General features: G+C 46.3%; 1 protein-coding gene across 1 annotated transcript in view; it reads left to right on the top strand.

Annotated features, from left to right (window-relative positions):
- Positions 1 to 985: 985 nt before the first annotated feature.
- LOC123157489 (uncharacterized) overlaps positions 986 to 27,867 on the top strand; it is a 37,648-nt gene continuing 10,766 nt past the window's right edge. The window contains exons 1-3 of the mRNA XM_044575788.1: positions 986 to 2,689; positions 2,798 to 3,046; positions 3,299 to 4,297. Of these exons, the coding sequence (XP_044431723.1) occupies positions 986 to 2,689; positions 2,798 to 3,046; positions 3,299 to 4,297 (2,952 nt within the window). The remainder of the gene's footprint in view (positions 2,690 to 2,797; positions 3,047 to 3,298; positions 4,298 to 27,867) is intronic.

The following is a 27,867-nucleotide window of genomic DNA, read 5'->3' as shown; positions in this document are numbered from 1 at the left end:
TTCTTCCCCTCTTCCTCTCGAGCTCAACACACATTTTGCCCAAAATTTGTCAAGATTTGAAGGCCCCCATCCATTCAAATGATCACAAAGGTTAGCAACTTTGTCCTTTCATCTCTCATTGCTAGATTAGCTCTTGCAATGCTTTGTATAGTGATTAATTTATGAGTTTAGTAATTTGGTAGAAAATATATGTGCTAGTATTTTATTTATATGCAATTTGTGGTCAAAACTAACACTTAGTTTGCATATGTAGGTGTGGTTTACTTAGTGCCTTCTAAATGTCCGTCGTAACCACAGTCGATCGCCCGCACCGTTCGGTCGCCGGCACCACCTTGTGGTGAGCCTCTTGTTCATGAATGTTTTACATTACCAAATTGATGTTTGTGTGATTTGGATATATAGTTACTCGTATAATTATCTTACCCGTACGTTGTTTGTTATACATAGTGCCATGGTTTTGATATCCGTCCCCGTCGGCCCTCGTCCTTGTTATGATTCGGATGTGGTATATTCTCTTTTAAAACTAGTTGTTGCATTTCGTGTTTATGACAAATTATGCCCATCAAGTTGACATAGATATTTTTGTCTAGGAGGTTTGTGAACCGGAAATTCCAACCGACCCTATTGTCGAGAGGTTAAATTTAGTTGAAAGAGAAAACGAGTATTTGAAAGAAAAATTGAAAAGAATTGAGGGGGAGAAGATGGAATTGGAGTTGCATGTTGCCGATGTCGTCGATGATCACAAGATCAAGATGGAGAAAATGCGCTTGAAGATTAGAAAGATTAGAAAATATGCCATTGATAGTGAGGCTTGGTATCATTATGCTGTTGGATCAATTGTTACCTTAGTTGCGATCTTGATCGCATTTGTTGTTGCATTTAAATTCTTTAGTTAGAGAGTTATTTGTTTGTTGCATTTAAGTCTTGTATGAACTTTATGTATGAACTTGTATTAATTTGGTCTATTCGGTGTTGTGTAATGAAGATGAGCCGACAATGGATGTACGATGACCGATGCTCTCCCGAGTTCATTAATGGCGTGCAAACTTTTCTGCTTGCGGCTGAGGCAAACAAGCGGGCGGATGGTTTTATGCCTTGTCCATGTTTAGTCTGTAAGAATGATCACAATTACTCTACGTCAAGAACCATTCACGTCCACCTGTTTAAGTCCGGTTTCATGCCCCACTATAATGTTTGGACCAAGCACGGAGAAAGAGGGGTTATGATGGAAGACAATGAAGAAGAAGAGGACGACGACAACTATCCTGGCCATGGGTTCCCTGAATACGATGATACAACAATGGGGGAAGAAGCTGAGCCGGCAATGCGGGAAGAAGCTGAAGAAGAGGCATCAGATGAGCCCGCTGATGATCTAGGTCGGGCCATTGCCGATGCAAAGAGAAACTGCGCAAGTGATTTGGAGAAGAAGAAGTTGCAGCGCATGTTAGAGGATCACAAGAAATTGTTGTACCCGAATTGCGAAGCTGACAAGAAAAAGTTGGGCACCACACTGGAATTGCTGCAATGGAAGGCAGAGAATGGTGTATCTGACAAGGGATTTGGAAAGTTGCTGGTAATGATAAAGAATATGCTTCCAAAGGACAACGAATTGCCCGAGAGTACGTACGAAGCAAAGAAGGCTGTCTGCCCTCTAGGGTTAGAGGTGCAGAAGATACATGCATGCCCTAATGACTGCATCCTCTACCGCGGTGAGTACGAGGATTTGAACGCTTGCCCGGTATGCGGTGCATTGCGCTATAAGATCAGGCGCGATGACCCTGGTGATGTCGAGGGCGAGCGCCCCAGGAAGAAGATTCCTGCCAAGGTGATGTGGTATGCTCCTATAATACCACGGTTGAAACGTTTGTTCCAAAACAAAGAGCATGCCAAGGCGATGCGATGGCACAGAGAAGACCGTAAGAAAGACGGAAAGTTGAGAGTACCCGCTGACGGGTCGCAGTGGAGAAAAATTGAGAGAAAGTACGGGAAGGAGTTTGCAGATGACGCAAGGAACGTATGGTTTGGTCTAAGCGCAGATGGCATTAATCCTTTTGGGGAGCAGAGCAGCAACCATAGCACCTGGCCTGTGACTCTATGTTTGTATAACCTTCCTCCTTGGTTGTGCATGAAGCGGAAGTTCATTATGATGCCAGTGCTCATCCAAGGCCCTAAGCAACCCGGCAACGACATTGATGTGTACCTAAGGCCATTAGTTGAAGAACTCTTACAGCTGTGGAATGGAACAGGTGTACGTGCGTGGGATGAGCACATGGGGGAAGAATTTGACCTAAAGGCCTTGCTGTTCGTGACCATCAATGATTGGCCTGCTCTCAGTAACCTTTCAGGACAGACAAACAAGGGATACCGCGCATGCACGCACTGTTTGGATGATACCGACAGTATATATTTGGACAATTGTAGGAAGAATGTGTACCTGGGACATCGTCGATTTCTTCCGAGCAGGCATCCCGTAAGAAAGAAAGGCAAGCATTTCAAAGGTGAGGCGGATCACCGGACGAAGCCTCGCCACCGTACTGGTGCTGATGTACATGATATGGTCAAGGATTTGAAGGTAGTCTTTGGAAAGGGTCCTGGCGGACAACCTGTTCCGAATGACGCTGACGGACGCGCACCCATGTGGAAGAAGAAATCTATATTTTGGGACCTGCCCTATTGGAAAGATCTAGAGGTCCGCTCTGCAATCGACGTGATGCACGTGACGAAGAATCTTTGCGTGACCCTGCTTGGCTTCTTGGGCGTGTATGGGAAGACAAAAGATACACCTGAGGCACGGGAGGACCAGCAACGTATGCATGGAAAAGACGGCATACATCAGGGTCATGCCAGCTACGCTCTTACCAAAGAAGAGAAGGAAATCTTCTTTGAATGCCTGCTCAGTATTAAGGTACCGTCTGGCTTCTCGTCGAATATAAAGGGAATAATAAACATGGCAGAGAAAAAGTTCCAGAACCTAAAGTCTCATGACTGCCACGTGATTATGACGCAACTGCTTCCGGTTGCATTGAGGGGGCTTCTACCGGATAACGTTCGATTAGCCATTGTGAAGCTATGTGCATTCCTCAATGCAATCTCTCAGAAGGTAATCGATCCAGAAATCATACCAAGGTTAGAGAATGATTTGGTGCAATGTCTTGTCAGTTTCGAGTTGGTGTTCCCACCATCCTTCTTCAACATCATGACGCACGTCCTAGTTCACCTATGCGAAGAGATTAGCGTTTTGGGTCCTGTATTTCTACACAATATGTTCCCCTTTGAGAGGTTCATGGGAGTCTTAAAGAAATATGTTCATAACCGTGCTAGGCCAGAAGGAAGCATCTCCAAGGGCCATGAAAATGAGGAGGTCATTGAGTTTTGTATTGACTTTATTCCTGACCTTAAGCCGATTGGTGTTCCTGAATCGCGGCATAAGGGCAGACTGGATGGAAAAGGCACGCTAGGAGGGAATCAAAAAATATGTATGGACGGACATTCTCTCACTGAAGCACACTACACAGTTATACAGAATTCCGCCTTGGTGGCTCCGTATATGGACGAACACAAGAATTTTCTACGCTCCAAACACCCGGAGCGGTCTGATGACTGGATTACACGTGAACAAACCAGGAGTTTCGCCGGCTGGTTGCAGACACGTACCATGCATGACGCCTCTATTGAAGATGACCTGTACTCGCTGTCCCAGTTACCATCTTCGAATATAATGACTTTCAAAGGGTACGAGATAAATGGTAATACATTTTACACGATCGCCCAAGATAAGAAGAGCACCAACCAAAACAGTGGTGTCCGCTTTGATGCAACAACCAAGACGGGAAAGGAAACATATTATGGTTACATAGAGGAGATATGGGAACTTGACTATGGACGTGATTTGAAGGTCCCTTTGTTTCGGTGCAAATGGGTCAATATGACACGATATGGGGTAACGGAAGACCCGCAGTATGGAATGACAACAGTGGATCTCAACAATCTTGCGTATGCAGACGAACCATTCGTCCTAGCTAATGATGTGGCACAGGTTTTCTATGTGAAGGATATGTCTACCAAGCCGAGAAAAAGAAAAGATAAGGAAGCGAATGCATCATACGATGAGCCAAAGCGCCACATAGTTCTTTCTGGGAAGAGAAACATCGTGGGAGTGGATGACAAGACAGACATGTCAGAAGATTATGAAAAGTTTGATGAAATTGCTCCATTCACAGTGAATATTGACCCGAGCATCCAGTTAAATGATGAAGATTTTCCATGGCTACGGCGCAAAGGGACATACGCGAAGAAAAAGTTTCACACCCAAAGATCTGGGATGTGATCGGCTTCACTATCATCAATTTCTTCTGTGTTTCACACCCAGGAGGGAATCTCTGTAATAGTTAGGGTAGTTATGTGTTTTGGCATTTGAAACGCGAAGAAATTTTATGTGCAAACAAATTCTTTCATGCATTTACTGATTTTTTCAGCTAAATGACCCTGAAATTGAAAAGCATTTCAAATGAACTCAGAAAAGGTTGAAAGTTGGCATGGTATCATAATTTCACCCACATAGCATGTGCAAAAAAGTAGAGAGGGTTACCGCAAAAACTGGATGCACTTCGTGTATAAAATGGACAATCTCTTTCGAAGTATCAGGGTTTCGGACGAAAACTCATCCGTTACAAAGGGATTTCATTTTTTAAATAACCTAAGCATTACCAAATTGAATATAATGATAAAACACACTAATATTAAACATAAGAAAAAAGAATCACTGAAAATCTATTTTCAAAGTTAAGTTATTCACAAACTAGTGATTCACACAAATTTCAAATAATTCAAAATGTAAACTATTCAAATTTGTAAACTACCGGCACTAACAGAAAGTTTGTAAGTTTTTGTACCTAAAGCAAAAATATTCCCAAAGAAACTCTAAATACAGCAAAAAACAACTCAATAATAAATAAACCAAAAATAAATAAAGCAAAAAAAATAAGAAAATAAAAAAGCCCACCTACTGGGCCAGAGCGGCCTGCATATGACTAGAAACCTAACCTGTAGTTGGGCCAGGATGCAGGCCCGCAAGCCAGTAGGGCCACAAGCAGAGTAGGAGAGGTAGGCCCAGAAGGCCTGCTATTGAGAGGAGCTCAATGCAGTGCCCGCGTCGGGGCTTATAAACTGGTCCTGGCGCTCCTCAACTAGCGAGGTGGGACTAAACTTCTGCGCCCCTCGCCTAGCAGCGCACACCCTTTAGTACCGGGTGGTGGCACCAACCGGTACTAAAGGGTGGGCCTTTAGTACCGGTTGGTGCCACCACCCGGTACTAAATGTGGACGCTTCCCGCCACTTGGCCTGGCCAAAATCGACCTTTAGTATTGGTGGCTCCAACCGGTACTAAAGGACCAACCTATATAAGAAACACTTACGAAAATTTCGTCAGTTTCCTCACACTTCTCTCTGCTTCATCGTCGCCGCCCCGTCCCGCGCCGCCGCCGCCGCCGTCGCGCCGTCCCCGTCGACTCCGCGCCGCCCCCGTCCCCGTCGCGCCGTCCGCGTCGCCTGCCCGTGCCCATCCCCGCACCGGCCCGCGTCCCCATCCCCACACCGGCCCGCGTCGCCGTCGCCTCGACCTCGCACGCGCTGTGAGCCTCTGTCCTCCTCTGCTCTCCCTCCAATCAAAGCCGCCGCGCGCGCCGCCGGCGCCGTCGCCTTGGCTCGCCATCGCCAGCAGACACAACACATACACACACATACACACACACACCATACACAATTTTTGTTCTGTTTTTAGTTTTTAGTTTTTCTGTTTTTATTTTTTAGTTTTTCTGTTATTAGTTATTAGTTATTAGTTATTTCAGTTTTTTCTGTATTAATGTTATAGAAATGTTAGTTATATAGAAATGTTAGTTATATATAGAAATGTTAGTTTTTTCTGTATTAATGTTATAGAAATGTTTGTTATATAGAAATGTTAAAGAAAAATTAGTTATACAATTTTAGTTATAGAAATGTTAGAAATGTTAGTTTTAGATATGGTCAATGTTTTTTTAGTTTATTATATTTTAGTTATAAAATTTAGAATTTGCATATAAGAAATCACAATCCAATCATTTAAAAAATGTTACTTTACTTTTGCGGCATATAGTATTTGTTGTCGACGATGCCCGGCCCGCATCCTCGCCGTCGACCCGTTCGCGACGACGTCCTGCTTCAGAGGACCCATGTCCGGGATTGGGCTCCGCCGGGCTGGCACTGGGAGGTGCTACCTGGAGGGGCGCGACGCTTGGTGAGGAACCCGGCCTCGGGTCCCGTCATCGACCCTGAGCTCCTTTGGTGGCGTTCGCGTGGGCCACATTCGGTGCAGAGGGAGCCGGCCCCGCCGGAGGTGGTGCGTCGTCGTGTCAGGGAGGAGGATGAGCACGTCCATCACTACATGGCTGCTATGGACATCAGGTTCTCCAATACCTGGCAGGTTCTTTCGGCAGATGACCGGAGATATGATCCTGTGATGGTTCCTTGTCTTTGGGTGTCCACCGCCCGCGCCCCAGGAACCGCGAGTGGCCTAGATTCTTCTATAGTATTCGATCTTTATTAGCTACCTAGCCAGTGATGTATTCGAGATTATATATTATTTGAGACGATGTATTCGAGATTATATATTATTCGAGACGATGTATTCGAGATTATATATTATTCGAGACGATGTATTCGAGATTATATATTATTCGAGACGATGCATATTATGTACTATATGATTCAGTTTTTCCTTATTGATTGCATCCATGCATTGTAATTTGAATACTAAATTGTTTTATATTTCTTCTGTATTAGTTAAATAAAAGCTATGGCGGACAATACCGGCAGAGAGGGAGAAGAGGCCCTGTTCGAGATCATACGCAGCCCTAGCAGGCCAGATGATCTGAATGAAGCAAATGACGGCTCCCAATATCTGAACAATACCGGGGAGGGTGATGATAAGATATTCGATCTCGACGACCGAGCTGATGAAGTCATGAACTATGATTATGATTATGATGACGCAGACAATGATTATGATGACGAATACAATGTTGATCTTGAAATAACAAAGACTACCGGCGAGGTATATTTATATAAGCAGGCATCTAGTGATCATCACATGTTTTTTATTTGAAGATATATTAACGAATCGATCTTTCTTCTTTCAGCCCTCCGGATCGAGCAAATCTGCTTCTACAGACAGCAGGACAAAGCGCGGCCCGAGCAAAAAGTTGAAGGAGGGTGTAAAGTACAACATCGATTCCATCAAAGCTAGTGGCGAACCCCTCACGCCTAAGAACATTGCGAGCAAGTTCGTTCGTCAGTGCGGAGTTCTTGTGAAGGACCAACTCCCGATCTCCATTCAAGAATGGAAAGAGCCAAAAACTAAACGCCCAGATGTTACTTGGGTCGACGACAGAGCAAAACAAAAGCTTTGGGAATCTCTGATGGAACATTTCACCCTACCAGATTATTTCACTGATGCAGATGTGCAGAAAGTCAAGGACGCTGCTCTTAAGAAGATGGCAATTGCATTCAACACCCACAAGAAAACTGTATGGGCCAACTACCTCGCTGCAGAAAGGAAGACTCCAGAATTCAAGGGAACACTGGAGAAGCAAAGAGAACACTGGCCCGCTTTCGTGAAATTCAAGGAATCAGAATTATCTAAGGAACGGTCGAGAAAAAACAAGGCCAATGCCGCAAAAAAGACGCAGTTCCATAGGCTGGGTCCAGGTGGCTACGCGGTGGCAATGCCTAAGTGGGATAAGTCTGAGCAAGAGATGGAGGATGCAGGGGTCACTCCGGTTACTAGGAGCTGGCCCCCCAGGTGCAGAACTTGGTTCTATGCGCATGGGGGGGGCGTTGGACCCGAAGACAGGCCTGGTTTCGAAGAAGGCAAGTCTAAACGGAGCAGAACAAAAGTTACTTGACGCAATAGAAGATGCTCGAAAGGGGGTGTTCACGCCCAAAAGAGAGAACGACGAGCTTACGCGCGCCCTGGGAAATCCTGAACACCCGGGAAGAACACGAGGCAAGGGCGTTATTCCCTGGTATGAGGGCTTTTCGGAATGGAACGACGACTACAGGACCTGTGCAAGAAAGAAGATGGAGGAGGAGAAGAAGAGGAAGCTGGAGGAGGAGCAGAGGAAGCAGGACGCGGAACGCCTTCAAGGCCTAGAAGCAAGGCACGCGGACTTGGCACTCAAATTCCAGCAGCAGCAGCAGCAGCAGATCGACTCACTTAGCCAGGAAAGGGGGTCTCAGCAGCGGCAGCAGCAAGCGGATAATCATCCAGCATTGGATAGCACCGTCCCATCCATGCCGAGAAGCAGCGTTGGTTCCGCCCCGGGCGACGCACTGCTGGATACATACCCTGTGGATGACATCATAGAGAACACTAACTTTGAGCTACACTACAAAATGAAGAACATATCCATGAAAGTGGCGAACGCCGTTGCTTTTACAATTACCCCAAAGCAACCTTCCATTGCGCCCTGATTCCAGAGGGCTATGCTCGTGTCTTGGTTGATGAGGTGGTGGGCCCATATTCGGGGCTAGAGCTTGACATTCCTGGAGGTGACGACGAGCAAGCACTAGGAGAGGCCATACATCGTTTCATCCTATGGAAAAAGGATTGCATCATCTTTCGAAGTCCACCGACACCGCGTCTGCCGACTCTCCTCGAAGTCCGCCACCGTGTCAGCAGACTCCCGCTCCTCCAAGTCCGCCACCGTGTCAGGCCACACCTCCTGCTTCAAGTCCGGCACAGCGTCAGGCCACACCTCCTGCTTCAAGTCCGACACCGTGTCAGGCCACACCTCCTGCTTCAAGTCCGGCACAGCGTCAGGCCACTCCTCCTGCTCCAACTAAGCCACGTCAGCCGTCTCTGCCGCCTAAGCAATCGCAGAAGAGAGACGCCGCAGCTATGGTGCGTAGCGGTACGAGTCGAGGTAGTACAGAAAGTACAGGCGGAGACAAGCGATACAAATATGGTCCGAGCAGCCTCGCTCCTCTTCCTCAGAGGCCTTACGACATGACCGCGGAGCAAAACGATGCAATAGGGCGGGCCGAAGTGGACGCTCATTTTCGACCGAAACCGGCAACGCCGCCGAGGGAGAAAGTGCCTGAGGAAAAGATTGACCACTTCATTCGTATGGCTAGACCACCAGCTCCCAAGCCTGTTGACTCAGACTATGAGCGCCAAATCAAGAAGGCACATCGAGCACGACTACAGAAAGAAGCAAGCTCGAGCTCGAGCCAACAAGCAGCTGTCAAAAAATGCGGGAAAACCGTTCCCCAGCTGGGAGAACAGGCGGCGCAATCGACCCCCCCCCCCCGCTTGTTGTGCCAACAACACATGAGAGTACGCGCGCCCAATATTATTGTGCACAAACCGTTTACGTTCCCGAGCTGGGCGATGTGGTAATAACCGAGGAGCATATAATGCAGGCTGAAATGCTCAAGATCACTGTTGGACAACTCCTCGAGATCGAGCCCATGCCTCCGCTTAGAGAGGAGGAAATAAAACGGAAATATGTCCGGGGGCAACCTTTGGTCGAGCCCGAGGAGGTCAGGAACCTCCCAACGAGAATGTATGAATTACATGATTGGTACATGAAAATTACCAAGATTTCCAATCGAGAGTCCCTCATGGTGCAAGTCGAGAAAGATCATTACTTCCATAAGAAAGCTCTGGCCATTGAGTATTCAGAACTATTTCAGTTATTCAATCAAGATGCACTCGACAAATCTATCATCAGTTGCTATTGTCTGTAAGTGATTTCTTTCTGTAATTTAAGTCTCAAGCTAGCTCTAGTGCTCATTGATTGATCATTAATTACCTGTAATTATATATCCTCACTATATATTCTTTTCTGTGGTATTATGCAGGATGAAGATGTATGAAATGAAAAAAGCTGGACGCTATGGCATTGGGTTCATGTACCCAAATACCGTTAATGAATACACATGGAAATTGGAATGGTGTAGACAAGATGTAGAGAAATGCATGCTAGAGTTCTTGAAGCACCTCAATAGCAATGAAGATATACTACTTCCTTACAACTTCGAGTGAGTCACACTGTCTTGTACTACAAATTCTGTTTTTGCTTACTAGCTAGATGTTAATAAGTGTATAGGGTTTAGGGTTATAGTTGATTAGTGTTATGCACATGCCCGCTTAATTTATACATGCAAACGAATGCGCATGTAGCTTCCACTGGATCTTGTTAGACATTAAAGTTGACGAAGGAAAAGTTGAAGTACTGGACTCACTACTTAAAAAAATAGTGACTACAGCATCGTGAAGGGGATAGTCGACAGGTTATTTCAATCATTATTAACTATATCTCGGCCTATTTAGTTCGTCATTTCCTGATATGAACTATTTTTAATAACCCCTTTATTAATTTTCTTTGCCGGCGGGCAGGGCTTGGGCAAAGTACATCAAGGTGACTCCAGGAAAATGGCGACAAAAGCTATGTTGGTATCGACCCAAGGTAAGTAATTAAGTAGTACTAGCTAGCTAGCTACTATCTCTTTAATTCTTGTTTCAATGCCATTAATTAATTAATTAACATGCTTGATTAATTATTATCTGATTAAATTCTGTTGTCGTAAAGGCCCTGAAGCAGGCGCCGGGGACTGAAGTGTGTGCATACTGCGTTTGCGAGAACATTCGCATGAAGGCGTCCGAAAGGAGCAGATCTGATAGACAGGACTGGGTACGTTTGCCAGAACACTATTCACAAATCTTACATGATTGTCGATATCTAGTCACACAACTAATACACATGCATATTGATCTCCTTCTTAACAGTTCAAAGAGGTGCGGGACAAGCTCCTATCAGAGGAGCGCATACGAGCACTTCAAGAGGAAATAGCGGGATTTTTGCTCGACCAGGTCATAGATCCCAAAGGAAAATACTATTACCCGCTACCGCCCCCATGAACCACTTGTCATCGTGCTCCGAAGGCACCAAGGCAACATGTAGGAGAAATTGTATATATATACATGTGTATGTGTGAATAATTAATGGTGGTTGTGAGACATTCGATTATATATATATGATTAGTTCTACGAGAAAATCTATTTATATATATGCATAACATGTACAATATGTAGTATCGTAAAATACCAGCAAACAAAAAAGAATTAAATGGAAAACACAAAATTAATGGAAAAATAAAAATTAAAACCAACCCCCCCCCAAACATTTAGTACCGGTTGGTGCTACCAACCGGTACTAATGGTCTACCAGCACCCGGGCCTGGCTCGTACCACGTGGTGGCACTTTAGCGCCGGTTCGTGCCGAACCGGTACTAAAGGGGGGGCCTTTAGTCTCCACTCCATAGTGCCAATTGCACAACCGGCACTAAAGGCCCTTACGAACCGGTGATAAAGGCCTGTTCTGCACTAGTGAAGTCACATTACATGTTACAAGTGCGGGAAGACTGGACATTACGCCAACAATTGTCCGGAATTGAAGAACGGCAATGGCAATGGAAAAGTCGGGAAGAAGCCCAACCCTTTCAACAGGGGACAAGTGAACCACGTGAACGTGGAGGAGGTTGAAGATCAGCCTGAAGTAGTTATTGGTATGCTTTTGGTTAAGTCTTTTACTGCAATTGTTCTTTTCGATACTGGTGCATCGTATTCATACATATCAAGGGGATTCGTGGATAAGTATAAGTTGCCCACTAAGGTACTTAGGACATCCATGTTAGTAAGTTCGCTAGGAGCAGAATATATGGCAGGACAAGGATGTTTTCAGATGACATTGACCTTTGGAAGCCATGTTTTCCCCTCAGACCTGATAATTTTGGAGTCACGAGGTTTGGATGTGATACTAGGAATGGATTGGCTATCGATGTATGGAGGAAACATCGATTGCGCCAATAAGTCAATTTTGCTCACTACCCTGGAGGGAAAAAGGATCAAGTATGTATCCAGGCATGCACCAAGGAGGACTCAAGTAAATTCTCTCATGGGAGTTGTTCAGGAGGAAGTGCCTGTAGTGAAGGATTACCCGGATATATTTCTGGAGGAGTTACCAGGCATGCCGCCAGATCGAGACATTGAGTTTTTGATAGAGCTATTGCGAGGCACCGGGCCAATATCAAAGAGACCACACCGGATGCCCGCAAATGATCTAGAAGAGATCAAGAAGCAGATTAAGGAGTTATTGGAGAAAGGTTACATCCGACGAAGTTCATCACCGTGGGGAGCCCCAATGCTTTTGGTTGAGAAGAAGGATGGATCCTTAAGGATGGTTGTTGATTATCGTGCGTTGAATGACGTGACGATCAAGAACAAGTACCCACTGCCGATGATCAATGATTTATTTGACCAGTTGACAGGAGCTAAAGTGTTTTCAAAGATCGATCTGCGACCAGGATATCACCAACTGAAGATTAGGGAAAAGGATATACCTAAAACAGCTTTCACCACAAGGTACGGGCTGTATGAGTATACAGTTATGTCTTTTGGACTAACTAACGCCCCTGCCTATTTCATGAGTATGATGAACAAGGTGTTCATGGAGTTCTTGGATATTGAAAGTGCTAGTTATCGACTAGAGGGGGGGTGAATAGGCGATTTTTATCAAAGTCATCAAAACATGAGAGTTTCGAAGACAAACAATAGAAATGAACCTATTGATATGCAGCGGAAGGTAGACTACACTAAGCAAGCCATAGTCAAGTATACAATGAAGTGAAAGCACGAAGACTAATAGCAGCTAGGTAGTGAAGATCAGGGTGGAAGATAGTATGAAGCCAAACAACAATAGAAGTCACACAGTGAAGTCAAACAGGTAACACTGGCAGGCAATGACTTCACGAAGACAAACTAAAAGTAAAGAGAGGGAGAAGATAGAACCAGTCGCTTCGTGAGGACAAGGATTTGTTGGACCAGTTCCAGTTGCTGTGACAACTGTACATGTGGTTAGGGAGGCTGAGATTTAACTCAGAAGACCGTGACTTCACCTTATTCCCCTTGAGCAAAGGACACCCAGTCCTCGCCCAATCACTCGGGTAAGTCTTCAAGGTAGACTTCCAAAGCTTCACAGACTTCGTTCACCGGTGATCCAAAATGACTCTTGGATGCTCAGAACGCGACCCCTAACCGGCTGGAGGATTCACAGTCCTCAAGTGTAACAAGTCTTCAGGTCACGCAGACAGAAAGACTTCAGTGATGCCTAACACTCTTTGGCTCTGGGTGTTTGGGCTTTGTCCTCACAAGGATTTCTCTCTCTGAAAAGCTTTGGAGGTGGGTTGCTCTCAAACGACAAAAGCCATGCACTAACTCTGAGCAGCCACCAATTTATGGTGTAGGGGGTGGGCTATTTATAGCCACTAGGCAACCCGACCTAATTTGTCTGAAATGACCCTGGGTCACTAAGGAACTGACACGTGTTCCAACGGTTGGATTTCAAACACACGCGACAGCTTGACTTGGGCTACAAGTAAAGCTGACTCATCCAGCTCTGGATAAGATTTGCTCTCATTGTCTTCGCTCGAAGACATAGGATTTTGGTTGAGCATCACTTCAGTCACTCTAACTTTGTTCACTGGGACCCCACTTAACAATACGGTGGTTCCTATGACTCAACAAAGGAGAAAAGGAAACAACGAAACAACTAAGTCTTCGCGCTCCATAGTCTTCACGTGATGTCTTCTCTTGTCATAGTCTTCAATGTGAATATCTTCACATACCACCATTGTATTCAATGTCTTCATACATTTTTAGGGGTCATCTCCGGTAGGTAAACCGAATCAATGAGGGCCTACTACCTGTGTTATCCTGCAATTCTCACGAACACATTAGTCCCTCAACCAGGTTTGTCGTCAATACTCCAAAACCAACTTGGGGTGGCACTAGATGCACTTACAATCTCCCCATTTTTGGTGATTGATGACAAACTGGTTGATGTTTTCAACGGGGATAAAAGTATGTCAAATTGTAGAGGTTAAAGGTATTGTCTTCATAAGTAGCAACAGGCTCCCCCCTGAAGATGTGCATATAAGTAATTTGCTTTTGGAATGCAAATGCACATGGCAGGTTGTACTTGTGGAGATCCTTTTCAACTTATGAAGACAATTCATCATGCATGATATGATGTAACGAAGATAATGATGCAAAATGAAAAATGGACGTCTGCAATATGACTTCATGCGGGATTTATCATTGCACATGCGGAATTTATCATCGCATCACAGAATAGCAAACAAGTAGCAGACGGCCATCAAGTTTAAGTGTTACAACTCAAAGAACCAAATGTATCAAAAGCGAGAGTTGTAAACACTAGGCAAAATATAAAGCAACTGCCCATATGGACCCACTTGAAGACTATCAACTCATATGCTTCTCCCCCTTTTGTCAGTAAGGAGCAAAAAGGTTTGAAGACATAGAGCCTCTACTTGTTCCCAGATGGAGTAGGTGAAGTTGCATGGTCCGCGTCGGGGTTTGGCGGTGCAGAAGAACTTGGTGCAGTGTCGATACGCGCTGAAGTTGGAGGTGGTGAGGTAGCATCATCTTGATCCTCTCTGACTCTGGCATTCATCGTTGCAGCTAAGGAGGAATAGTCAGAGTCTTCAAGAGAGGGAGTCCGACGCAAGACAACATTCCTTGGAGGACTGGAGTCAAACTTGAATCTTTCAGTGAAGCCATCGTCTTGAAGATCTGCTTCAGCACTCAGCAATGTCAAACTCTTCCATGACCTACGACAGGTTTCATGAGTGACAAATGCATTCTTGGTGGCAAGATTGCGAATGCGATTTATGTCCACCAAGAGGCTTTGCATCTGCCGCTTCAGCCAGTAGTGATGCTTATCCTGTTTCTGATGCAGGGCAACGAGAAGCTCTCGGTCATTGAGAAAATGAGATCGTTTCCGAGGCCTTTGAGGAATATTGCTTTCAGTGGCTTCAGTATGGGCACGGTGAGGGAAGCGTGTATTGCCAGCCAAAGGATAAACACGAGTGACGGCCTGAACTCCTTCAATGGGCTGTTTGAAGCTTTGGTGATCAGCATTGTGAAGACAAACAGGCTCCTTGGCAGGCTCCGGGTATATGGCTTCAACTGGCATATCAACCTCTGGCAAAAATATCAGATGGTTGCGTGTAGAAGGTTGATAGTTGACGGTAGAGTGAAGCATGATAAGGCGCATAACCCATGGAGTGTAGAACTTCAGACCAAAGAGATCAGAGCCTGATGCAGCCAATTGCCTGATAAAGAAGTCTTGAGCATTGAGGCTGATGCCATTGAAGATATAAAAGACCAATGTCTTCATCGCTCCTTCAAGCTTTGCTGCAGAAGAATGTCCTTTGACAGGCCAGAGAGTTCGCCTAATGATATGATAAATAGTGCAGGGCAGATACTCTAGGTCTTCAAGAAAGAACTCTCTTGGGTATTGAGCCCCGCGTGGCAGAGGCTTCATCATGCTTAGCATTTGGCTCATGTTGGGCTTTGGCTTCTGAAAGATGCTCTCCAATGCATTGCGGTGAAGCTGACAACTAGGCTCGAAGAGTTCACCTGGAGTGGGCAGGCCAGTTAGCTCAATGATATCAAGAGCTTTGGCTTCATGATGGACATTGCCTGTCATCCACTCAAGGACCCAAGTGTTCGGATCCCTGTCGTAGCCGCGAATGTGGAGGGTACGTAGCATAAAATTGTAGCAGAAGCTCTTCATTCCAATGCTCCTTATCAGTCACAAAGTTCAGCAGACCAGCATCACGGAAGCAGTCAAGGGCTTGTTCAAGGCAGGGCAGTCCAGCAATGGCTTCAGTGTCTAGACGCATATGTGGAAAGATACACCCTTGGTCATAGAGAACACAGGAATAGTAGTTGCGCTGCTGATAGCTCGAGAACCGATTTGATGAAATCGTTGGCTTGGAATAGGGGTTCTTGGCACTATTAAAGAAAGTGTTGTGCGCAATGAAGGCATTTGCATTGAATGACCCTGGTGAAGTTGTTGTACATGGAAACCTTGGCAACCTTGGTTTAGGCTTCTGGACCTGAGCCTGTGCTCGATATGATAGTCAAATTGTGGACCAGCAGCAGGTGGAGGAACCAGAATGGGCCATCTAATAGTGACCAGCTGACCATGATCATATGCTTGCTCGATGGTGTGTGGCCGTGGAGGCGGTACAGGAGCAGTGGCACTGGCAGTGGTATTGACTTCAGGCTGCAGATTTGCGTCAGGTGTAGCATTGGCTTCAGGTGCAATCACTTCGGGCACCACATTAACTTCAGGCGGCATATTAGCTTCAGCCATGACAACGTCATTGGCTTCTGTGTTGGTGTTGGTGGTCGCCTCAATGTTATCAACCTCCACTCGAGTAGCTGGAGGGTCGGACATGTTCTCCTCGAGAACAACTTCAGGGTTGGTTGGGGGTGTAGCAACACGTTCTTCTTCATCTCTTCGTTTTTCTTGGTCATCGGCTGATGCAGCCGGAATATCTTCAGCCGCGTTGGCTTCAGACTCGGAGTTGTTCACAGTTGGAGAGGCTTCAGAAAATACTTGGCGAGATACTAATTGGTGCTCTTCTCCTTCTGGAACACTCGACAGAGTGACTTGTGGCCTTGGTCCTTTACGAAGCCTGCGGAACGCTGGCGACGCATGTGGAGATGGAGTTGGTGGGGCCTCAAAGTCATCCTCTTCAAGCCCCGGAGCAGTTACTTGAGTTGGGGGAGTAGTTGGTGTTTCTGCTTGAAGGGGGGAGTCTTGAGGGTGATCAGCCCATGAATCATCCTGAGCGATTGGCGTCAAGGGACGACCAATGCTGATGAGTTCGCTCTTAGTGAGAACAGGCGATGATACCACATTTTGCTCGATCTGAGGAAGGACTTCATCATCTTCTACATTGTCATGTTGACCAATGTCTTCAGCTGCGGTGGGGTCAGCAGTTGAAATGTCTTCAGCTTCAGGAGCCTCTGTGGAAGCAGGCTCAGGAACTATCATACGACGCTCTTGATGTGCAGATGCGGGACGAGCAACAGAAATTGGCTCGACGACAAGGGGCTCTGTGGGAGCAGCCCAATCCTTCTTGGTTTTTCGCTTCTTGGCAGGTGGAGCCTCGTCAGTGGTGTTCTTGGTCTTACGCTTTCTGGCTTCGGCTTCAGCTGCCCTCGTTTTCTTGAGCTCCGAAGCCACTGTGGGGACCTTAGGCTTCACGCCTATCATACTGGCGGGGAAGACAATGCGAGGTTCTTCCCGCCTGGACACCGAATGCCTTACTCTTCTCAGCTTCATTGTAGGCTTGAACACATTTGGCATCCAGGAGCTTCATGCGCTCTCGAGAGCCTTTAGCTTCGTCACGCTTCTTGTGAAATGCCTCCTTGAGCTCATGCATCATGGTCTTGAAGTTTTGGACGTCTGTCACACTAAGCTTGGCCATATGCTTCTTGAACTGAGCCTTTTCATAGTCAATCTTGTGCTTCAGTTCAACAATTTTCTGAGCTAGAGCCAGCTCAGGAGCAATGGCTCCATGGAAGGAGACGCTGAGGCCAATGGGGAGTTGGAGATCATCAAAACTGAGGTTTGGGCTGTCAAACCACTCGTCAATGAATTTGTTCAGAATGTCCACATCGAAGAGGGGAAGATCATTGAAGATTTCCGCCTCTTGCTTGCTCTTTATTAGCAGCTCAAGAGCATCATCACCAAGATTTTCGTCACTAGACAGATCAATGGCGTCGTTCTCATTCCTCAGAACGGCAGCAGGGGTCAGTGCTTGACCAGTAGGCTGTACGGTCTTCTTATTCTTCTTAGACTTGGAGATGCGAGAGAGATCTTCAGAGTGCACGCTTGGTGCAGGAGGAGCAGTAGCCAGAGGCTTCGCTTGCGAAGCTCTTGGTGCAGCTGAGGGCTTCGAAGCCTTGGGTTTCTTCCGCTTCTTAGGCTTCGGTGGTGTAGGCGCTTCGTCAGAATCAGCCTCATCTGCAGAGTGATCCACGGCTGCCCCTTGAGCCATGATGTGAGTGATGAGACCCTCTAGGTTGTAGAAAGGCCCAACAAGATTGGGTTCAGCTTCGCGTGTGCCATCGGCACGAGGAGCAGAGCGACCTGGGTTGAAGTCTATTCCCCGCGACTTCTTGTTCTCCTTGGCCGAGTTCTTGGCAAACTGAAAGTTGCGCTTGAACAGATTGTCGTCATGACATCAGAGCAACGAAGATGGGTCGGCATCTGCAGGCTGTGGTCCATGGACCATGCAAGGGTAGAAGCCTTGATCAATGGCTTCAGCTCTGGACCTGGGTGGAAGATTTTTGTACAAGATGTCTCCCCAGGGTCGCTTGATGGCATTCTTTTCAGCATATTGCTGGGTCATGAACTTGTACTTGAACCATTGTTCTGCCCAATATATTCGAATCCATTGGATTCGAGTTTTGCGTTGGCCATAGCTCTCCTCAGGATCAGTTTTGTATAGCTCATAGAGATCTTCGGGCAGATCCATTGATGTGCCCCCGCGGCGCTGTCTGCCTCCCTTCCTTCCTGATTTTTCTGTGGCCATGTAGTTCAGACTGAATGGCTTCAAAGCTGTCAAAGTCTTCCGTCTGCTGGTCAGACAAGAACTGGCTTCGGGAGAGTTGATATGATGTTTTAAGAATTCTGCAAATGAGTGCAGACTATGGGTACGAAGGGATTCTCCCATGGACATGTACCTGTGACAGCATTAGAGATGCAAGGGAAGGGGAAGAGGTCATATGCATTCTCAGAAGATTTTGAAGAAAAATTAGTTTAGAAGACTTTCACCTCATAGCGCGAAGACATTCACTTATATGTTGAGAGTTGGTTCCAGATTTGTATGAATCTAAGAATAGGTACAAGTGAGGAATCTAACTACGTGTGAAGCATAAGTGAATATACTAGGCATCATATGTGATGCAAAACAGGATAGATCCAAATTTGTGGAGACAGAAACCACTTTTGGTAGGAAGGATGAATCTATCGGATAAAAAAGACAGTAAAAAGAGAGTTTTAGTTTACCACACGATGAACTGCTAGACGGAGTAGAAGATGAGGCTGAGCAGTTCGATCTTCTGTGCCCTAACTTGGCGACAGAGGACACCTACGGCGGTGGTGGAGAAGACGATGTCCGCGGCCGGCATGAAGACGGCGTCGGTGAGGTTGCGACAGCTAAGCGCTTCGTCACCGGCGTCGTCGAGAGCTAGCGGTGGCGCTAGGGTTTGTCGAGGTGGAGAGGTGGAAGAAGTGTTTTGGTCGTGATGTGATGTGCATTTATAGGGAGAGGGACGGCACATCGCAATTACGCATTTGCCCCTGGCGGTTCACATCTGAGGGACACGTGGCCAACATGCAACACATCGGAAGTTGTTCCATGTTCCCACGCACGCCTGGACTGTCGGGTGGTCGTTCCGGCTTCTCCGGGTTTCAGACAATAAGGATTGAGCATTTAAAACAGATTTAATGTTTGTCTCTGTATCTTCTGCTAACAAGGACGCAGAGAAGACATTCGACGGTTGACGGTGTCCTGGACTAGGGGGTACTCATCACGTCGTCTCCCGATCAGTTGGATTGGGCTGAGGACCCCCATGGCTGTATACTCATGGGCCAGTTCGGAAGCTGCCGCATACAAGGAAGATTCGACAAGACTTGGTGATCAAGACAAGGACTCCTCCCCACCGGCGTATTCGGCTAGGACTCTTGTTATCCTAGGCCTCTGGTGCATTATATAAACCGAGGCCAGGCTAGTCGATAGATCATATACAACAATCGTAATAGTAGGCTAGCTTCTAGGGTTTAGCCTCTATGATCTCGTGTTAGATCAACTCTTGTAATACTCATATCATCAAGATCAATCAAGCAGGAAGTAGGGTATTACCTCCATAGAGAGGGCCCGAACCTGGGTAAACATCGCGTCCCCTCTCCTGTTACCATCGATCCTAGACGCACAGTTTGGGACCCCCTACCCGAGATCCGCCGGTTTTGACACCGACATTGGTGCTTTCATTGAGAGTTCCGCTGTGTGATCGGCAAAAGGATCAATGGCTCGACTGCAGATCAACTGCGATGTCGGCTTCTTTGTCACCGGCTCGGCTGGTCACCTTGGCTGGACCGAGGACTGCACCCTACCTCCGATCGTCATGTTCGGATGAGGTCCTTCATCAACATCAACTCCGATCTCTATCAAGGTCATGGAGGAATCGTGCAGGGAGCCCGCGGGCTCAACGTCAACATTGCCCTCGGGCGACCGTGATGTTTTTCTAGACAGCGAAGTTGTATCCGCCGCCACCGCCTCCTCAAGTGTCGTTTTAACGATTGCTTCGGTGGAATTGTGCGGAATTGAGTCTACAACAACCCTGGAAAATTTCGTCGAGTTCCGATGGAGGAATCTCTGGCAATCCGCGATATACCGGAGCCCTGTCAAATCTGGACGGGAATCTGGACGAGTTTAGGGCATGATGTCCAGCTTCTAGCTCGGACGTCCTTTGGAAGATGCAACCGTTGATCGGCTGTAGAATTCCTATATCTACCACCCCTCAAAATTTCAGCTCGATCCGACCGTCGAAACTCCGGGAACCTTCCGATTAGTGCATCACTTTTCGGATCTATTTTCTGCACGAAAACGAATCCGACCCGAGTTCGTCTTTTTATGAACGGGATTTCGGACATCCTTTTTGAAGGAAGTTTTGTGTGGGGTATTGTGTTTTGTTCCTGAACACATCCCACTAAATTTAAAATCTTTTGAACATGATCTTCACCATCATGCTGGTGTCAAACTAGTCCGGCAATATGGCTCCACGGCTACCGACCTACACTACACATGTCGTCACTTTGTTGAGCCGAGCTCAACTTTTTCGGATCATCATTTCGGCGAGCCGAACAGGAGTCCGGCGTCGCGAAGTATAAATCATCACCAACATCGCTGCCCCATGGATTACACGGAGCGGGCACGCCGGCATCGCCGCACGGTCACTTCATCAAGCCGGCATTGACCACGTCACGAGTCACAACCTGCATCGGCAGAGCCGCACTGTTGCTTTTTCAAGACGATGTCCATCACGCCGACCTACTTCGACTCATCGGCTGACATCGAGGCTTCAACACCTCGGCTGGACTGGGGGCTTCGCCATCTCTTCATCAGCCTACTTCGGAGACTTCGGCGTCACCAGTCAACCAGCTTCGTCACGTTCGCTGGACCGGGGGCTTTGCCTCGGCGAGCCAACCTTTACCAGCATCGCCATGCCATCGCTTCACCGCCCATCAGGCAATGAGAATGCAGATCGAGTCCCAATTTTGGGAGTCACTTTTCTTTGGATTGCTACAACAAATAAACCAGGTGCCATTAATCCTAGTATTTTTTACTTGTTTGGGTTTATTTTTCCCAAGGAATTATTACTCTGGTTTGTCCATCATCGGTACACAGGTCTACCAAATGATGGGCGCATTAACGACGGTCGCGTGGTGGTTCGGTCAGTTTTCGTACATAGTCCGGCGAACGCCGCATCCGGAACTCGGACTGACCTGTGAATTCAGGCTTTGCCACACCTTTACCGCATCACGCTGACACCTCATATCGACATTGACTTCGGCGCCAGGCCATATTCCTTTTATTACTCACTTTGCATAAATTATTTATTATGCAACATTTTTTTAATTTATCATTATTATTATTATCTCCGGTTTGCACTATTTTTTGTGCACAGGTAAGTGATTTGGGTCGGGCAGTGTTGTCACCTCTGTGTACTGACATACCATAGCTGGACGGGGGGCTTCGTCAACACCTCATTAACCCACGCCGGGGACTTCGGCAGCCTGCATTGGTCGCTCCATGTCACCTCTTCGGGGTGTCGAGTTCTTCGCTCGGCCACATCGGGCTTGGGGGCTGAGACCTTGTCCCGCACCAAGCTCGGACCGCGTCATCAATGCCGAACACATTAACCAGCTAAGTCGCTTTGATGCTCAAAAACTCCAGTTTTAAATTTTGTTCGATTCGACCAAGCATTATACCTTTTTGGCAAAAAGTGGCTTGTGAAAAACTTCCTTGTCGAAACTTTGTTTGTGGCACACAAATTCAAATACCCCGTTTACTTGGGGGCTTCCTTTATGAAGCTTTTCCTCTTGCATATGATTATACTTCTACGGCTTCGTTCCTTGTTCGTGTATTACGCCACAATATGCACCATATTGACTTAAGCGATTTGCAAGCTGGGTTGCCTCGCTCCTGTGTTTACCCCTACGTTCCCGATTGTTCGACTAGGGAGTAAAGGGAGCACCTCTATGATTGTCAGGATCGGGTCATCCGAGCCGGACCTTGGACTTGGTGAAGCTGAAAGCTAGCGCTCTTATTGTTTTCAATTATGGTCAGCACACAACGAAACTCATGAGTACAAAAAATCTATTGCACAAGTCTCATAGTAACAATGAGCACCGAAGAAAGGTATCGGTGGGGGTACTATTTTCATCGAAGATGCTTCTTACACTTCATTAGTAATATAGCATAAGTTCCCTGAGCGCGCTTTGTCTGTTACAGCCTTATGGCCTGATTGCCTGGTTATCGGAAACACCGTCGATATTCTCGACAGGTGGAGTACATAACACTTTTCGGCCGTTGACCGAAGAGGGAGAAGCCGACGGTCGGTTAAGACGCGTATAAAGTTCGGGTGAACACAGATATGATATAAGTACTTTGGTACATACAATCATTATACATAAAATTCTTTTAGCCAAGTCACTTGGGGGCTCTTAAATTTATATGAGCCGTTTTATAATAAGTGTTCTTCTTCTTAGTCATTGCAAAGTTTTTTTTTTATTATTCACTCCTTTTTTTCGACACGAGTGTGTGGTCACTAGCCGGGGAGCCTAATTTCTCTCTCAAAGCCGCTAGAGTTTAGTTTGCTAAGCTGGCCTAACGAGAAGTACTCCGCCTTCGGGATAGGAGGTTGAAGCCGTAGGCTGACCCGCTTGAGGTCTTGAGATAAGATGTGTCATGATAAAGCACGACCGAAGCACCTTTTTTCTAAGACCAATTTTCGATTTGGCACCGAACACTTGATCTAGTTCGGGCGTCCAGTTTTTACTGAAGTTTTTGGTTTTCCAAGCCTATGGCACTTTTAAACTATTTGTGTGTTTCCAGCATTACTCTCATAATGCGGCGCCGGACACCTTTAGGCATTCGGCAAAAACATTCTCGGATATTGCTATATATGCATCGGTTTCAAATTGCGTCTTTGGTCAATAGTTGGGTTGCCCGGCTCCTGTGCTTGCCTCCTACGTTCCGCTTTGTTCGGCTAGGTGCGCAACGGGAGAACCACTCCGATTGTGCTTCCAGCTAGCATGGTTAAGCGCCTCAGTGGAGAAAGCCGAAAACTGACTGTCTCAATAAGCGTAAACTGGACAGTGATCCAATGATTGTGTGAAATGACGGGCCGTTCATAATATTGGCCGAAGTGTTTACGGATTGACCTCGACTATCGCCGAACAGTAACCGGAGGCTAGTAACTGGCCTTCCAACTTTAAGCTCCTATGACTAAGTGAAAGTTATAAAGCCCGCATATCTGATTGCCTCGTTTCTGCTAACACAACCGCCTCCGGGCACCGAGACGTCGGCTAAGGGTTGTTTTGCTAGTGCGGAAACACCCTGCGTAGTATCTACCAAGGGGTAGAAGCCGACGATGGGCCACTTTCAAATGATAAACGGTCGCAATGGAGTCAAAATAATGATGTAAAGTACTTGGCTACATAGAATCATTACACATAATCTATGATTTTACTCTGGATATCGATCCTTAATTCGGCCACCCATGCCCACATTAAGGTTCGGGGGCTACTGGGCTTCATGCTCATTATTTTTAAATATTAAAGGGGCACATCGATCCCCTGATCTGGTGTTGCCACCCGACCAGTGTCTCGGGGGCTACTGCATTGCCTATTCAATGCAGAAAATCCAAAGGGCTCATGTGTTCGGCTTGATCGAACTATGGGAAAGCGCGTCTTAGGCCAACAATAAGTACCATCTGGACCTATCTGGCATCAAGCTAATATCACGACGACTTCTCACGACCCTCTCTCAGGGGCCCGTCCGCTGATCTTTATTATATATTACACTGCGTTTCTATTCCTACGTATGCTGCCGAGCTAGGAGTTGATCCTCAGGCCGATTTCGCAAATCGACCTGAGTCTCAGGGGCTACTAGGATCAGCAGTTTTATGTTTTCCTTCAGGTGCATCTCGGCTTTTAGACTGACACACACCTTGAGGGCTACTGGATATACATATACTCGCTATATATCTCGGGTGCGTATAAATTGCACTAATAAAAAATATTCACAAAAAATCAGCCCGCTGTCGGGTGGTGCACCACCTCGGAAGCAGTCCGGCATAAAGCTCGGGCGCCAGTGGCTGGCTCCACAGAGGGCATTTCCGGCATTAAGCTCGGCTAAACTCCTTCAAATTTTTTTGAACCAAGGTCATCTATGACACCTCGGATTTAGTCCGGCATTGGAGCTCGGATACAGTCCGGCGTTGGAGCTTGGACACAGTCCGGCGTTGGTGCTTGGCTGCAAAGGATACCTTGAATGCAGTCCGGCGTTGGGGCTCAGATGCAAGAGGACACCGCCGCACAGGAACAACTTCAAACCCGAGGCGTGGCATAAAAATAACAAGGCATTGATAAAGGCCGAAGACTTAAAGGGCTCCACGGATACCCGACGTATAAACTCGTTAGATTTAGCTCGGCAATCCTCAAGACAGATGATGGGAAGATTTGTTGAACCAGTTTTCAAGACCGACAACCAAAGATGAAGAACAGTTTGGAAGAATCGAGGAGCGTCCCCAACTTGAAGACCGATTTAGGGGGCTACTGACGGTGTCCTGGACTAGGGGGTACTCATCACGTCGTCTCCCGATCAGTTGGATTGGGCCGAGGACCCCCATGGCCGTATACTCATGGGCCAGTTCGGACAGCTGCCGCATACAAGGAAGATTCCACAAGACTTGGTGATCAAGACAAGGACTCCTCCCCACCGCCGTATTCGGCTAGGACTCTTGTTATCCTAGGCCTCTGGTGCATTATATAAACTGAGGCCAGGCTAGTCGATAGATCATATACAACAATCATAATCATAGGCTAGCTTCTAGGGTTTAGCCTCTAAGATCTCATGGTAGATCAACTCTTGTAATACTCATATCATCAAGATCAATCAAGCAGGAAGTAGGGTATTACCTCCATAGAGAGGGCCCGAACCTGGGTAAACATCGTGTCCCCCGTCTCCTATTACCATCGATCCTAGACGCACAGTTCGGGATCCCCTACCCGAGATCCGCCGGTTTTGACACCGACAACGGTTTCAATAGAATGCATATGATTTGGATAGATAGAGTTTGAGGTAGGAAGCATAGAGAGGTTAGGGTCCGATCACATTCACTTAGTCCAAAAGATTCAAACGAGAAGACATAGCTATAAGTGAATGCTGTAGAGGACTAACATATGTATATATCAGAACAAGACCAAATCAACATTGTGAAGATAAACATGAATTCATGTTACTGTTGAAGACAAACCAAATGCAAAGACTTAGCAAATGTAACGCCAAGAGAAAAACATTCCAAACAAAAGTTTGGTGGTGGCGTTACCCACCGTATAGGAAGTATTAGACCCAGACACGGCGCACAATTATCGTGGTGCTCCGAAGTCAAATTCCGCATTAATGTATTCACACTCAGAGTGTAAGTCTTCATTGATTGAAGATATACATTACTTCGTTTGTTGCACATCTAAGTCATCAACATGCATAAGTGTTAGGATGTGTGCCTGATCACAGGACATTCAAGGATTCAAGGATATTTAGCTCACACTGCAACTTGCAAAACCTTTTCTCATCCAAGGGCTTTGTGAAGATATCTGCCAATTGCTCTTCAGTGTTGACGTGTATAATATCAATATCTTCCTTCATAACATGATCTCTGAGAAAGTGATGACGAATTTCAATGTGCTTTGTCTTCGAGTGCTGAACTGGATTGTTGGCAATCTTGATGGCGCTTTCGTTGTCGCAGTAGAGTGGTACTTGTTTCAGATGGATGCCATAGTCCTTGAGAGTTTGCTTCATCCATAGAAGCTAAGCGCAGCAAGATCCAGCAACAATGTATTCAGATTCAGCAGTGGAGAGTGATACACAGTTCTGCTTCTTTGAAGACCAACAGACAAGTGATCGTCCCAGAAAGTGACATGTGCCTGATGTAGACTTGCGATCCACCTTGTCACCAGCATAATCAGCATCCGAGAATCCAACTAGATCAAACTCTGAGCCCTTTGGATACCATAATCCTAGTGTTGGGGTGTAAGCCAAATATCGAAGAATTCGCTTCACATCTAAGTGATGCGATTCCTTTGGTGCCGCTTGGAATCGAGCGGACATACAAACACAAAGCATGATATCTGGCCTAGATGCACATAAATAAAGTAAAGAACCAATCATGGAGCGGTATACCTTTTGATCAAACTCTTTACCATTGGCGTCGGGACCCAGATGAATCTTGGTTGGCATTGGCGTCGTGTAACCTTTGCAGTCTTGCATTCCAACTTCTTCAGGCAGTCTTTGAGGTATTTCTCTTGAGATATGAAGATGCCATTGCTTTGCAGATGAATTTGAAGACCAAGGAAGAACTTCAGCTCACCCATCATGGACATCTGATATTGCTCTTGCATCATGTGTCCAAACTCATCACTGTATTTCTGGTTGGTGCAGCCGAAGATAATGTCATCCACATATATTTGGCACACAAACAGTTCATCATCATATGTCCTCGTGAAGAGTGTAGGATCTAGGGAACCAGGTTTGAAGCATTTGCTCTTTAGGAAGTATTTAAGTGTGTCATAGCAAGTGCGAGGGGCTTGTTTGAGGCCATACAATGCCTTGTTAAGCTTGTACACCATATCAGGATGTTTTGGATCTTCAAAGCGAGGAGGTTGTGCAACATACACTTCTTCTTCAATCTTGTCGTTGAGAAATGCACTCTTCACATCCATTTGATACAGAAGGATGTTGTGATGATTTGCACAGGCTAGCAATATGCGAATAGCTTCAAGCCTAGCCACAGGAGCAAATGTTTCATCGAAGTCAATCCCTTCAACTTGAGTGTATCCTTGAGCAACGAGATGAGCCTTGTTCCTGACAACTTGACCATGCTCATCTTGCTTGTTGCGATAAATCCATTTTGTGCCTATTATGTTGTGCTTGCGAGGGTCAGGACGCTTGACAAGTTCCCAGAGATTGTTCGGTTTGAACTGTTGAAGCTCTTCTTGCATGGCTTGAATCCATTCAGGTTCCATGAAGGCTTAAGCAACTTTCTTGGGTTCAGATATTGAGACGAATGCAAAGTGCCCACAGAAATTTGTTAGTTGTGTTGCTCTTGAACGAGTGAGTGGACCAGGCGCATTGATGCTATCAATTATGTTCTCAATCTGTACTTCATTTGCAACATGAGGATGAACTGGACGAAGATTTTGCTCTTGCTGATCATTGTCATTGTTAGGAGGGCTGTCTTCGGGCTGAGCATTGTCTTCAGGTTGATTGGGTGCAGAAATGATAAGTTCCTCTTCAGGCTATGCTTCAGGCGGTATGATTTCTCCTGCTCCCATTAGCTTGATGGATTCACTAGGTGGAAATTCATCTAGCACATTTTGCAGGTGCTCCCTTTGCGAGCCGTTAGTCTCATAGAATCGCACATCCACAGTTTCAACCACTTTATAGTGAAAGAGGTTGAAGACTTTGTAGGAGTGCGAATCCTTTCCGTAACCAAGCATAAAACCTTCATGTGCTTTCAGTGCAAATTTTAAAGTGTGATGTGGATCCTTGATCCAGCACCTAGCACCAAATACTCGGAAGTAACTGACATTTGGC

The sequence above is a fragment of the Triticum aestivum genome, chromosome 1D (assembly GCF_018294505.1).
Source record: "Triticum aestivum cultivar Chinese Spring chromosome 1D, IWGSC CS RefSeq v2.1, whole genome shotgun sequence".
In the NCBI taxonomy this organism is placed as follows: domain Eukaryota; kingdom Viridiplantae; phylum Streptophyta; class Magnoliopsida; order Poales; family Poaceae; genus Triticum; species Triticum aestivum.
Note: the sequence above shows the minus strand (reverse complement) of the source record. Positions and strands in the feature narration are given on the sequence as shown.